The sequence below is a fragment of the Mesocricetus auratus genome, unplaced genomic scaffold, assembly GCF_017639785.1.
Source record: "Mesocricetus auratus isolate SY011 unplaced genomic scaffold, BCM_Maur_2.0 Super-Scaffold_100004, whole genome shotgun sequence".
Classification (NCBI taxonomy): Eukaryota; Metazoa; Chordata; class Mammalia; order Rodentia; family Cricetidae; genus Mesocricetus; species Mesocricetus auratus.
In genome coordinates this window covers 5,967,513-5,981,569 of record NW_024429189.1, presented here as the reverse complement: position 1 = coordinate 5,981,569, position 14,057 = coordinate 5,967,513, and the positions used below count along the sequence as shown (strand labels likewise).

The 14,057-nt window shown below is 47.6% G+C and overlaps 1 protein-coding gene across 5 annotated transcripts in view; it reads right to left on the bottom strand.

Annotated features, from left to right (window-relative positions):
• Sec16a (SEC16 homolog A, endoplasmic reticulum export factor) overlaps window positions 1-14,057 on the bottom strand; it is a 36,713-nt gene that overhangs the window by 2,896 nt on the left and 19,760 nt on the right. For 2 of the 5 annotated variants that reach the window (XM_013123298.3, XM_013123301.3), the window contains 17 exons: window positions 13,921-14,038; window positions 13,639-13,750; window positions 13,371-13,476; window positions 12,271-12,411; window positions 11,317-11,430; window positions 10,921-11,104; window positions 9,307-9,552; window positions 8,679-8,761; window positions 6,576-6,728; window positions 4,452-4,529; window positions 3,960-4,016; window positions 3,706-3,817; window positions 3,257-3,394; window positions 2,950-3,014; window positions 2,295-2,369; window positions 1,514-1,573; window positions 506-583 (listed from right to left, as the gene is read on the bottom strand). In XM_013123298.3, the coding sequence (XP_012978752.1) occupies window positions 506-583; window positions 1,514-1,573; window positions 2,295-2,369; window positions 2,950-3,014; window positions 3,257-3,394; window positions 3,706-3,817; window positions 3,960-4,016; window positions 4,452-4,529; window positions 6,576-6,728; window positions 8,679-8,761; window positions 9,307-9,552; window positions 10,921-11,104; window positions 11,317-11,430; window positions 12,271-12,411; window positions 13,371-13,476; window positions 13,639-13,750; window positions 13,921-14,038 (1,920 nt within the window). Of the gene's footprint in view, window positions 1-505; window positions 584-1,513; window positions 1,574-2,294; window positions 2,370-2,949; window positions 3,015-3,256; window positions 3,395-3,705; window positions 3,818-3,959; window positions 4,017-4,451; window positions 4,530-6,575; window positions 6,729-8,678; window positions 8,762-9,306; window positions 9,581-10,920; window positions 11,105-11,316; window positions 11,431-12,270; window positions 12,412-13,370; window positions 13,477-13,638; window positions 13,751-13,920; window positions 14,039-14,057 lie in introns of those variants that run through there. The other 3 variants (XM_005083647.4, XM_013123300.3, XM_021235059.2) reach the window with 3 other exon arrangements.

The following is a 14,057-nucleotide window of genomic DNA, read 5'->3' as shown; positions in this document are numbered from 1 at the left end:
ACAGAGGGGTTAATCAGGAATCAAAAATGAAAGTTTCCAAACCAGGGGTCTCCTTGATAGAGCTGCTCTCAAGGAGAAGAGGCAGGAGGGAGAGCAGAGGACGGGGCTAGGACCTGTGGCTAACTGGCATAGTCATACATTCTGTGCAGGAATGGGAGGCTGGCCTCAGCCCATAGCAAGGAACAGAAAGAAAAGCCCTGAACCTGAAGAGCCTGACGCAGTGAGAGGAACACGAGGCAAGGGGAGGATGCAGGTTAAGTCAAGTAAGAGGGAAAATCTACAAGGGGGGGGGGTACAGGACTTGGAGAGGGACTGGAGGCCACATCTCTGCCCTGTGGTTGTGTAAAGAATAGCCAAGGACCTACAAAGTGAGTTCTAGGACAGCCAAGGTTATACAGAGAAACCCTGTCTCAAAAAAGCAAAAACAAAAAGAAGAGCCAGGGAACAAGAGACTCACGGAGCAGGCAAGCTGGGGCTGTGGGGAACAAAGGCAAGTGTCACTCACCTGCACCAACTGAGCGGGGTTGGAAAAGGGCACAGACCCGCCTGGAGTGGCCCCTGCAGGACAGTGATCTCCAGGAGCCTGTGAAGCATAGAGAAGGACCTCAGCAAGCCAGTGTTCCATACACAACAGTTGCTGTCCCGGACGTAGACAAAAGCCACACCTCAGAAAGGACCAACAATGTGCCAAATAGGCCGCAGAGAGACAGCTCTGACAACACTGCTTTTCATTACTGGATGGCTTGTTACAGAATAGCCAAAGTCAAAGCACCATGCAGTAAATTAATCTGAACAACATGCAGACAATGAACGCAGAACACTGAGATTTCATTAGTGCTGGTCAAGCAGTTAGGAGTCCTGGACAGCGTGCTTGCTCTACAGCCAATAGACAGCCAGAAATGTCCCCCTAAGACTTTCTGTTGAAAGCTACTGACACAGCCTGGCTCCAAAACAGAAGGCAAAGAAGCATTCCTTGTCTCCTCTAGATTAGTCACATAATGGCCACACTCCCACTGGCTGCAAACAGACTTCCTCAAGCCTTATCAGCAAGAAGAAATCTTTTTTCCCAAATGGTGTAACTCAGGAGATGCTGACACTATGGCTGGGGTCAGGCCGATTTCACAAGGGGCAGTTAGGAAGTTCACCTGAGCATTCTGAACCCCGTGAGGTGAGTTTACCACCACTGTATCTACAGTATCATAAACCCAGGTTCTTTAATAAAGGAAAACTGTTTTTTGTTTTTGTTTTTTGAGACAGGTTTTCTCTGCCCTGGTACTCGCTCTGTAGACCAGGCTGGCCTTGAACTCACAGAGATCCACCTGCCTCTGCCTTCCGAGTGCTGGGATTAAAGGCGTGTACCACCACAGCCCGGCTAGAAAACTTTATCTTTGCCCATATGGTGCTTGGGTAAGACAAGGGGTTAGTGACAAAGTGAAGAGGATAAGACTCTCTAAGGGACATAGGGGCTACATAGCCAGCCCCGTGGAAGGAGGGAGCTACCAGCCACAGGTACCTGATGGAAATGCCGGCTCACTTCCTGTGAGAGCGAGCTCAGAGAGCTACAGCGGGAGAGCTACGGAACAGCAAAGACACACACAGACACAGACGTGAAGATCAGCATGCGCCACTGCCCCAAGCTGCCAGCTGGGTTCAGAAGCTTTATGATGCCATTAGAGTCAGTGTCACTCAAATGAAGACAGCCAGGGGAGCTTCAAATGCCCTCCACAGCTTTGGTAAGAAACCATCATTACCTGGGGGTGGGGAAAATCTGTCTAGCCCACAGCCCACAAGAGCTTCACTTTGTGATACCCCAAAATTCTTCAATGCTCAGGCTACGCTGAGGGAGACCTGGCTAGGGGATGATGATGCTGGGAGCTCAGAGCCCCTGAGCAAAAGTATTAACAAGTTAATGTTTTTCTGTGGATAAAACACATTAAGTGTTCAGCTTTGTACTTGCTTTTTCTACTCACTCACACACATTTCTAAGGAGAGAAGTCACCAGGCAATACCCTGAGCTGGCTGAGCCTCCATTCCAGGCCACAATACCCCACCACACCCACACATGACCACACACACATGCACATGCACACACTCATGCACATGCACACACATGCCCCCACTTTCTCACCCATGCACACACATAAGACAGTGCCCATACCACACGCGCACACACACACACACACACACACGTGCTCAAACGCACGCGCACATATGCGCGCACGCGCGCACGCGCACACGCACGCACGCACGCACGCACGCACGCACTGCACCCATATAGCAGTGGTATGCCCTACCTCTCCTCCCTGGGAGCCATCTAGCTTGGAGGGTGAGAGTTCAGGTGCACGGGGCAATGCTGCAGAGCTTATCATCTGTTGAGGAAATATGAAATGTGACAACTCTGAAATTCCAAAGAGTCTACGATTGTATACTAGGCAAAAGAAAACTACCTGCTCCTGTAACACAGGTCTAGATTTCTCTGACACGCCCAGGAGCCTTTGTGAGGGGCCACACAGAAGGTGTTTTTCCCGGGATCCCACTGTCCTGCCTGGAGTAGTTAGTTCTGTGTGCACCCCACATCGCTGCCCTCCATCTTTTATGGAGGCAGTGAGAAACCATGGGGTCCAGATCAGGCAGGCTTTCCTAATAACATGGATTCATTTGCTCTCTTTGCACAGAGACCCACTTTTTTACTTTTAGTACTAGTTAATTCTCTGATTTTTAAAAAAACTTTGGTAAAATATGTTCAGTGCAGAAATCAATACCCACACCATGTCAAAGCAAGAAGTTTTCCATCTTTCCAAACTGAACCTTGACTGCTTTCCTCAGACCCTGCACCCGCCTGCTATTCTCTCTACCAAACAAATGTAGACCAGACACTGATTTGCAGAGGAGAAAGGAATCCTAAAGGGCACAGGGAACCTCTCTTTTTTTCCACTGCACTGTGCATACCTTGGGTTCCAGGGTGGGCTCTGCCTTAGACTGAGCCCCATCTGCAGGATGCGACTCCTCTGCATCTGTGAATGAGTAGGCATGAGGTCATCACCCCATCCCAATCTCTGGGATATTCTGTACAATAATCCACATGCAAGGATTCAACCTGGATCCTCAGAGAAGAAAGGTCAATTGCCAAAGAAGTGCATGCAAGCCTCTGGTCCTTTGTACCTTGGCCCAGTCATTCTTGTAAGGAAGCCTGGGGTTAGAGGCTCATAGACAAAGACTATGGGGAGAAACAGGGTAGCACATGGGTTGCACCTACCTGGGTTTGGTATGAACAAGTTAGAAGGGATTGGGAGCGGGGCAAGTGGAGCAAAGAAATCCGAAGGAGCAAGAGCTGGCTCACTCCGCTGTGTCCCACTTGGGTTTAGAACATCCACATAGCGAGCTCTGGACCCACCTACCAATGAGAGGGGGCGTCAAATTCAGTTGAACACTAAGCAACCTACAACATCCATAATATTGGGTTCCCACTGAGTAAGAAGAGCAATGAGGGTCCACCAGAGAGGAGACCTCAGCAGAATTACCTATTGGACTTGGCTTCCTTTCCACCCAGTCAACACAGGCTACATATTTTACTAATGGGAAGCTTTAATCTCTCAAGGGTAGAAATGTACTCTCTCCAGAATGGACAGTGTGAGTACCGTGATAGCTGGATGCCATAGCACACCGTTCTACCCTGACACCTCTGATTTCTGCTGCAGCTATTACCTGCTTTTCTAGAAAACATGTTCACGGAGGCCGTAGGTGGTCCTGTAGGCCCAGTGGGAGCCGCCTGGGGAACCCTGGGGAACGATGTTGGAGGTGGGGGTGGAGCCTTCTTCTGCAGAGGGAGAGACAGCTCAGCAATGCCTTTAACATGATGCAGACCAGTGAGGACTCTCCAAATGGAGGCACAATGCCAGGTGACAAGGAGTAAAGCAGGCACCCTTCCCCTCGCACTGGGACCTAAAGGCACTGCTTACCTCCTCCTCTGGTTCATTCAAATTCACCCACTGGTTTTTCTTTTCATCCCAAACAATCTGCCAAAATTAAAAAACAAAAACAAAAACAAAAACAAAAATCAGCCCAGCAGTGGTGATGCACACTTTTAATCCCAGCACTCAGGTAGCAGAGGCAGGCGAATCTCTGAGTTCGAGGCCAGCCTGATCTACAGAACAAGTGCCAGGACAGACTCCAAAGTTACACAGAGAAACCCATCTCAAAAAAAAAAAAAAAAATCAGTAGAATGAAACTACAAAGAATTGGAATCTGATTTAAGTATTTTACAACTTCAGAAAACGTCAGAAAATGTCAGCTCCTTCAGGTCTGTCCTGAATCCTAAGATATTACACTATCTATCAACCAGTGACAGGCCAGCATTACCTACCACCCACCCCACCAAGCACTCAGTGACAGGCAATCATTACTAACTACCCATCTCTACCATGCAACTGCCATGCCTGGACAATACTCACTGATTTGTTTTTGTCATCTGGTAGATAAGCTTCAGTCCTTTTCTTCCCAGGCAGCCAACGTGAGAACCAGGACTCACTCTAAATAAAATCAAGAATATGAGGACACTTCCCAGGGATAGGAGCCTGACACAATAAGGAAAGCATTATGCGATGCCATTTATAACAGTGTCCTGCGAAGCCACATCCACAGAGATGGGATGTTGACAGAGGACAAGAGTTGGGGAGTCAGTGATCATGGGGACAGAGGGTCAGTTTGGACAATGAGGATGAGCCCATCTGGGATGCTCTGACCACGAAAGTCAGAGAGGCTCTGCTGTGCAATGATCTGTACACTTCCACAGTGCTGGGGATGAGACTCAGGACTCCTCAAATGCCAGGTATGCACTTTACTACTGGGCAATACCCCATAACCCTAAGCAATCTTTTTACGAGACAGTATCTCACTATGTAGATCTGGCTGTCATGGAACTCACAGAGACCACCTGCCTCTGCCTCCTGGGTGCTGGGATTAAAGGTGTGTGTGCCTCACGTGGTTGATAAGTGTTATCTTTAATAAACAAACAAAGGATGACAATATGCCACCTACACCCATTCTATAGAAGCATTCCATATCCAAGTCTTGACAAAGTGAATGAGCATTAGGCTCTTCCCACCACAGGAGTAGAAGTTGTTGAGCAGTCAGGATGGCCTCCACACAAAACCACTCCTCCAGTAGATAGAGAATCTTATGTCTTTACTGTTCTAGACTGTTGTATTAAAAGGAAAAGAGAGAAGCCAGGCATTGGTGGCACATGCCTTTAATCCCAGCACTAGGGAGGCAGAGGCAGGCGGATCTCTGTGAGTTCGAGGCCAGCCTGGTCTACAGAGCTAGTTCCAGGACAACCTCCAAAACAATACAGAGAAACCCTGTCTCAAAAAAAAAAAAAAAAAAAAAAAAGAGAGAGAGAACAGTAGTACAGAGCCCATATTCTATTCCTCCTGGAATCCACCTCTCCTAAGAGATAGCTCTTTATGTAGACTGAACAGTAGCCATGGATCAGTGATAGTGTTTACCCAGTATGTATGGGCCTTGGGTTCATTTCCAGTACAACAAAAAAGCTAAAAATAAATGGAGCATGAGCCCAGCTTATAATTTATATACTTTGTTTTGGCATATTTTTTGTTTGTTTTTCTCTCTTTTAGGCAGGATCTTACTTTGTAGCCCTGGGAACTCTCTAGCAGAGCAGGCTGGCCTCAAAGTTAGAGAGACTGAGTGTTTGGATTAAAGGCATGCACCACCATACCAGGCATGACCTTCTTCTTAAAATTACATGTCCTCTATAAGAGTAGTACATACTATTAACTGCTGAGTCATCTCTCTAATCCTTAAAATTACCTTGGGCTCCTTTTTATTTTATTTTTCTCCCCTGTACTAGGGACTGAACCCCAGGCATTGTGCTTATTTTCAAAAAAATTGCCTTGGGGGCAAGGGGGGCAATGGACTCATATGCATATACCCACCTCACATGCACATGTAATTTAAAAATTATATAAAATCTTTTATGAAAGTGAAGAACTGTACTTTTTGTTAAGACATCATCAAGAACAAAATGGTGGTCTACAGATTGGGAGGGATTGTGCACCACACGGTCATTCAACAAAGGACCTGTATCCACCATGCAGGGACTCTCATTAATCACTGAAACAACAGTTCAGAATGGAGAAAGGTCAGAACAAGTACAAGATAAAGGAGCACTTGCGGCTAAGCTTGTGCAAAGGTGCTCAGCTTTGCTGGTAACATCAGGAATTGCATGTTGCCCTATTCTGGTTGCACTAGATCTTGTCTGTTATGGACTGGCTATGAGAGAATCTCTAGAAGGCCTGGGTGTGTGTGTCCTCACCAACATGGGTGTGTGTGCGCACACATGCACATACACAGACACACACATACACACACACATTCAGAGAGGGTAAGTCTTGTCTAACTGCTATATGCTTTACACACTCAAATTCACGTATGCTACATCTTGGGAAAAGAATTTACAAATGAAAGAAAGCTGCTTCAGGGCATTGAACCTCCCTCCCTCCCTCCAGTGCCTGTCCCACCTCTCTGCCCACTAGACAAGTAGCAGCACTGTGTTATACCTTCTTGGGCTCCTTGGGCTCCTTTTTGACAGCTTGTGCAGCTTTCTTCCCTTCTGAAGTAGATGTCAGAGACAGAGCAGGTGTTGGGGGACTGGAGCTGCCATGATCCCACACTGGGGAGGTCTCCAAGTCCTGTGCTGTTCTGGAGGAACCCTGTCACAAGGCAAGATGAAAACTAGCTCTCCTGGAGCTCCTTGTGAGGAACTGAAGGGGGCCAAGGCAGAATATCCCACTGGTACCTCCCTGGTGGGGCAGAAAACTAGTGGGAACAGAGAAGAGGGATATGATAGCATCCTAGCTGGGCATTCAAAACATCCTGCTTGCTAGAGAAATGCCAACCACACCTAACAAGCACTTAGCAGGGAGCATCACAGTGTTCCAGGAGATGGAGCACATGCATGCCCTAGGGTAGGGCTGGTCGGAGCTGGGCCAGGTACCTTTAGAAAAATACCACAATGTAAAATACCCTCTCCTTGGAGTTAAGGTGCTTGTAGCTCAAGCTTGACAACCTGAGTTTGACCCCAGAACCCATATGAATGTAGAAGGAGAGCATAACCTCCACAGTTTCTCCTGACCTCTATGGGTGAACCGTGGCATATGTACACCTACCCATATAAAAACTCCCATACACACATATATATAATAATGTTAAAAAATAAAGCTGGGCTGTGGTGGTGCTTGCCTTTAATCCCACCACTTGGGAGGCAGAGGCAGGTGAATCTCTGTGAGTTCGAGGCCAGCCTGGTCTAAAGAGGGAGTTCCAAGACAACCTCCAAAACAATACAGAGAAACCCTGTCCCAAAAAACAAACAAACAAACAAGCAAGCAAACAAATAGATAAATAAATAAATAAATAAATAAATAAAATAAAATAAAGGGGCTGGAGTGATGGCTCAGTTATTAAAGAGAAGAGTGCTTCTTGCTCTTACAAAGGACTAGAGTTCAGTTCTCACCACTCACATCCAGAAGTCCACCAACACCTGTAACTCCAGCTCCAGGAGATCCCATGCCCTCCTCTGCCCTCCACAGACAAATAAAAATAAAGTTAAGTGAAGCCCCCCCATACTCTGTGCCCATTACTTTTTAGGAACACACTATCTCTGAAATGATAGAGGAAGCGCCTACTGAAGGAACATCCATCAAGGACAGGGTATCTGTAAAGAGACTTCCAGAATGTACTATCTGTCCCTCTTGGTTGAGAGCACACAGAAGAGTAATCTGTACAAAACCTTGTGTGCTTCAATAACTGCAATTTCAGGGAAATCAAGATGTTAGGTTCTGTTGTACAAAGGTGGGAAATCAGGAAGGTTTTCTATCTTTGAAAATTAAATCTGGAGCTTGTAAAAGACTTGCTTTTATGCCGGGTGTTGGTGGCGCATGCCTTTAATCCCAGCATTTGGGAGGCAGAGGCAGGTGGATCTATGTGAGTTCAAGGCCAGCCTGGTTTATAAGAGCTAGTTCCAGGACAGCCTCCAAAACAATACAGAGAAACGCTGTCTCGAAAAACCAAAAAAAAAAAAAAAAAAAAAAAGAAGACCTGGCTTTACACCACTCAATTCTCTCTTTTGCCTCTTTCCCACCATTTTCACCAACTAATTTTTTTGGGGGGGGGGGGTATTTCAAGACAGGGTTTCTCTGTATTGTTTTGGAGGCTGTCCTGGAACTCGCTCTGTAGACCAGGCTGGCCTCGAACTCACAGAGATCCGCCTGCCTCTGCCTCCCGAGTAGCATGCGCCACCACCCACCACCACCTCAGCGAGTTAAAGTAGCTTTTAAAATGAACTGTTTGTATGTGTTTGGGGGGACTTGTGTGTTACATCACTTGTGTGGAGGTCAGAAGGGTAACTTGTAGGAGTTGGTTTTCTCTGTCTCTCACATGAAAATGAGCTCAGGTCATCAGGCTTGGTGGCAAGCACTCCTACCAACTGAGCCATCTCCCTGGCCCCAGCTACAATGATTTTAAAAATACTTTCTCTTTAAGAATCCAATTTAAAAATAATCTCCTTACCTTCATTACCTTTCTGTTTCAGGCTAAGAACAAGGAGTCAAAGTATCTACTCAACAAACACACAGAAAACAGTTACAACAAGGTATGGGAAGTACCGGGTCAGCCAAGTTCCCACCAAACTCCTGTTCATTGAGCTCTGCAGGTAAGTATCTGGCAGGTGAGTCCCGTGGCACCATTCCTGTCAAAACAAAAAGAATGACTGGGTCGGAGCTGCTGCCATGAGTCAAGAGAGAAGCGGTGCACTGGCAAGGCTCAGACCGAGAACAAACTAATTACCAGGCTTGGCCACCAGTGTTCCTTTCTAATACCGAAAGGAAGGTTTTCCTAAATGTTTGGCATCTGCTTTGTTCCTTAGAAGCAAGCCTGTTTTGTTTTCTTCAGATAGTCAGACAGGCACAGGGTCCATTAAATTTGACATCAGAGAAACATCTGCCATCTCTACCTGTGTAACCCAAGGGACTTAGTAGAGCAGTAAGACAGGCCCTGCAAATGCCCAGGGCCATCCTATTATACTCTAAATGGGCAGCTGGGCTTCAAATGGTAGCATATAGCCAAGCTACAACAGAAACTAGCATTACTGTGTCACTGCACTAAGACTTAATTCATTCAGTTTGGAATTCTAGCACTTCTGGTCCACATAATTTCTTCTGCCAGCTACTTCCTTTAACAGCAAGACCAACTAGCTCTGCTCTCAGGACAGCTTCTATCCCTCAGCAGACATACCTGGGTCTGGGCTTCTGGCCTCCTGGAGTGGAGGCCCACTTTCCTGGAGACATAGTGCAGTGGGTGGCAGGGCAGACCCAGGGTGCAGCACTGCAGGATCAGGTTTAGAGGAGTCTGGGAAGCCAAGTGTGGAGCCTGGGGGTCCATAGGAAGTACCCAGCTCTGTGGAGCCCCGGGATGTTGGCACTGGGAACATTGGCACCCTGGTGAGGTGAGCTGGCTGGCCATCAGGGAATGTCTGTGGAGCTTCAGGGAACAGTGAAGAAGAGGAAACCTAAGGTCACTGAGGCTGACTGATCCCAGGCAGGCAATGGCTGGCACGTCACAAAAACATTATCTACAAGCTGTTCTGCATAGCCACAACTTCTTTTATAACAAGGTAGCTGAAAACAGCACCTACCAGTGGTCTAGGAAAAAGCAGAACATTCATGTCCTAGGAGCCCAAGGGCAGGATGGTGCACTGATGCCCATCAGCAGATGTGATATGGGGCACATGCTACAACCTTTATCAAATGGCCCCTAGCACAGTGCTACTTCGGGGGTGTGCTCTCCCATTGTCAGGGGCAAACAGACCACTTATGCATACAGGTATCCACACAGTGCAACTCTTGAGCGAGTCCTCTCTGCCAGCTCAACACTGGGCACAAGGGTACATGCCTGTGATCCCAAAATCTCAGAAGGCTCAGATGGGATTTTTTGTTGTTGTTGTTGTTTTTGTTTTTTGTTTTTCAAGACAGGGTTTCTCTGTATTGCTTTGGAGGCTGTCCTGGAACTAGCTCTGTAGACCAGGCTGGCCTCGAACTCACAGATATCCGCCTGCCTCTGCCTCTCAATTGCTGGGATTAAAGGTGTGTGCTACCACTGCCCGGCTTCAGATGGGAATTTACAAACCACAAGTTCAAGACCGCCCTGGACAAGAGAATGAGATTCCTATCTCCCAAAACAAGAACCCTGATGCAGGGAATGATCTAGAAGAAGGAAAACAGGCACTGAGGGTAGTAATTCCAGGATTGCGACAGGAAACCTATAGGAGTGGGAGTGACTATTCAGTGGGGAGGGAAGGCCACAGGGTGGAGGGCAGCCACAGTCTGTGTCAGGAGTAGCTAGAACACCAGGTGGGAGGGGAGGGAGCTTTGGAATAGACGGTATCAGGGATGACCTACTTGTCCTCAGGCAAGCTGGGGACACCTGCAAAGCAAGGCAGAATGGGACAGGTGGGCAGAAAAGGTCTTGCCCGACCAGGAAAGAGCTTCAAGAAACGAGTGAGAGGTCTAGACCCCACTTCCTGGAGGAAAGGGGTAACCCTTCCCAAGATAAGAAAGATGGGGAGAAGCAGTGGCACTCATTCTGACAGAGCTGTGAGACTCCACAGGAAGCAAGCAGCTGAACGGCAGCTGGAGCCAGTCAAGGGCCGGGCCGTGGAGCACAAGCATCAGTGACATCAGCAGAAGAGCACCTAAAGGTCTGCAACCTCACATGCTCACCACAGGGGAAGCAGAAAGGAGGAGGAAGCCCAAAGGTCACAACCACGGTGGCACACTGCCTCAACTCTGGCAGCAAAGCACTATTCCAAAGCAGACATCAGTGAGCAAGACATGGGTGTTGTGATCCCACCTGTGGGCAGTAGCTGCACGCCGTGTGTCAAGGGCTCAGTGCTTGGCATCAGTAGAGGGTTGTCGGCCCTCAGCCCTGCCTGCTGGCTGAGTCCTGGGCCATCCAAGTGCTCTACCTCAGAGCCTGGTGTGATGCGACACTGCTGGGGGTCAGTTCCATCCGGGTTCCACAGCACAGTGCCCTCCTATAGGAAACACAGTCAAACTGCAGCCCATGCTCAACAGTACATGTGGACCCCAGTGCATTCTCCAGTGCCCTTTTGGTAACAAGGAAACTCCCACACTATGTGTACTTCAGAAGTCACAGTGCCACCATCAAATACTTCAGCGTGAAAACAACAGGGCATAAACCTATCATCAAATACCTCCAGGGAAAGTCCTAGGACAAAAGGCACACCTGGATTTGCCTCTCCACGTGCCGCAGCTGCACCAACCAGGCAGGCTCCACAAAGGACTCCTCCTCTGGCTTCTCCTTCAGTTGAGGATCGAAGAGGCGTAACTGGGAAGCCATCTAGACCAAAGGCAACAGAGGTCCTTGTTACAGATGGATGGCACCAACAAAACTGTCCCCAAGTGCAAGACACTTGCTTAGAGCTGAAGGAGGTCATGTGTGGGTTGTGCAAGTTGGGTGGTCAGAGTGAGCCCAGGGTGGAGGTCACATTTGTATGGATCAGCAGGCCTGTCCCAGTGCTCAGCAGACCAAGGTGGGTACAGCTCTTTGATGGCGCCTTTGAAGGATTTGAGTGGATCCAGATGAACCAAATTTAGCCTTGTTAAGTTGTGACTATTAAAGCTGGAGGTCAGGGCATGAGCCTCCTTTATCTGAATATTTCTACAGTAATGAATTTTTTAAATATCCCATGGATATATTTTTAGGAATGGAGCTGTTAGGGAGGGGATACTTTGACATGCCATGTACTGGGACCTGTTTAGAGTGGCTATGGGCTTTCTGCACCTGAACTGGAGGCTGATCAAACTAACAAGAAAAGAAATGGCTGGCAGAGGGGCAACTAGGACTCAGACCTAGACTCTGACTGACAAGTATGCACTTTTAACTTCAAGTGAAAGCACTGTAGATGCAGGTTCCCTGGATATATATATAGATGAATCTTTTCATCTTGAAGCTTATGGTTGAATTTCTGCATGGGCGCAGGGTACCTGTAGAGTTCCTATATTAATTCCTCAAAGCCAAAACAGCCACCCAAGAGCACTGAAGTATCTAAGGTAGGTTCTGGGTGTCACTCTATTGAGTACCACTCACCACAACCCCACCACCAAGCCCAGCAAGATGAAGCCTGAGTCTTCCCAGAGTTGGCACAATGCCAACAGGAAGGTACCAAAAGATCCTTACCTGAATCAACTGGCTAATCAACACCAGAGAGTATGCACCAGGCTGTGTCAAGATACTCTTGGCTATCACTTCACAGTAGTGGAAGGCCTGTGTGGCTAGGCCCATTTCAGCCAGGCGGCACAAGTAGATGAACTTAAACACCTGAAATGACAAGTACACCATCACAGTGCTGGAACTCCTATCAAGTGCACTGTCCCAATCCTGGGGCCGCCCATTACTCCTGAGATCTTAGGTGCTGTGCACCACAGCAGCCTGTGCAGGGCCAAAGCTGACACCTGCACTCCTCATAACACCTCTGATACAGCTAGCAGTTCAAGATCTGATGTCCTGGAGCTGCCAGACATCCAGACAACTGTCTTTGGCATGGGCAAACTATATATTTATTTAGTGGGTTTTGTTTTTGTTGTTGTTCTTTGTTTTCTGAGACAGGGTACCACTATGTAGCCCTGGCTGTCCTGGAACTCTGTATACCAGGCTGACCTTGAACCACAGAGATCCGACTGCCTCTGTCTCCTGAGTGTTGGGATTAAAGGCATGCACCCCATCCCCACCCCCGGCACCATGGACACACTGTAAATATTCCTTGCTAACACACACATAGGCACACACACACACACACACACAGGCACGCACGCACGCATGCACGTGCACACACACACACATATGCATATATTGGGTAAAATCATACAATCTCATTTAAAAATACCTTATATATTCCAGGTGGTGGTGGTGCATACCTTTAATCCCGGTACTCAGGAGGCAGAGACAGGCAGATCTCTGTGAGTTCGAGCCAGCCTGGTCTACAGAGCGAGTTCCAAAGCTACAGAGAAACCCTGTCTCGAAAAACCAAACCTAACTAAACCAAACAAAACCTTATATATAAAAGGTCTTGAAACCTAGTCTGAAATATTAAGAACAAAAATATAAATAAAAATTCTCTATTCAATATACCATTTTGATAAACTTATATTCAAGGTGTCAAAAAACAAACAAAAAACCACAAAACAAAATACCTCATCATTACTTTTGTGAGAATTCAAACCCTAACCAAGCAAGCACTGGTGAGCACTGGCCACCACCCCCGCACAGCCCCTGCTCACCTGGAAGTTAGGTAATGAGCAGGTGTGCACCCCAAGAGACTGAGCATACTCATAAGCCTCCGTCCTTTGAATAGCTTCATTGGTGGCAAACTTGAAAAATGGCAAACTGTGGAAGAAGTGAATTATTCCTTTTGAAAAGTGGCCAATTACTGGTATCACCAACCTCGGAGCAGGTCATCCCAAGCATTTCCCATCATGTGGCAGAGATGCACAACTGGCCATTTCCAAATTAACTAAGGACAGTTGCTATGTTGACTTGATTCCTTACCTGTGATTTGAGCCTATCAAGACAAGTTTTGTGGTTTTCTTTGTGTAAACCCCAAATCCAACCTGGGCCATCAGGTAGCAGAAGTGCGCAGCATCCAGGAGGCCTTTTGATGCTGAAGAGAAAGAGCAGCCACACCTCATCAGTCCTGGGAGACTCTCCAGGGACGGTGTCATAGAACATCAGACTTACTAAGATCTGCCATGTCTCTTATGGGTCCTGGCACACAGCCATTCTCTGGGTCTACCACATGACAGCTAAAGGCCCACCTCACATCTAACTCACCTAGAGTATCGCCCATCGTAGCCATGGTCCTAGACTCAACGTCCATGTTGTTGTTCAGGTTGGATAAAACCATTGCAAGATGCGGCCTCCAATCTCCCCATTTCTCATCTCCACAACACTACAATGAGAACACCAAA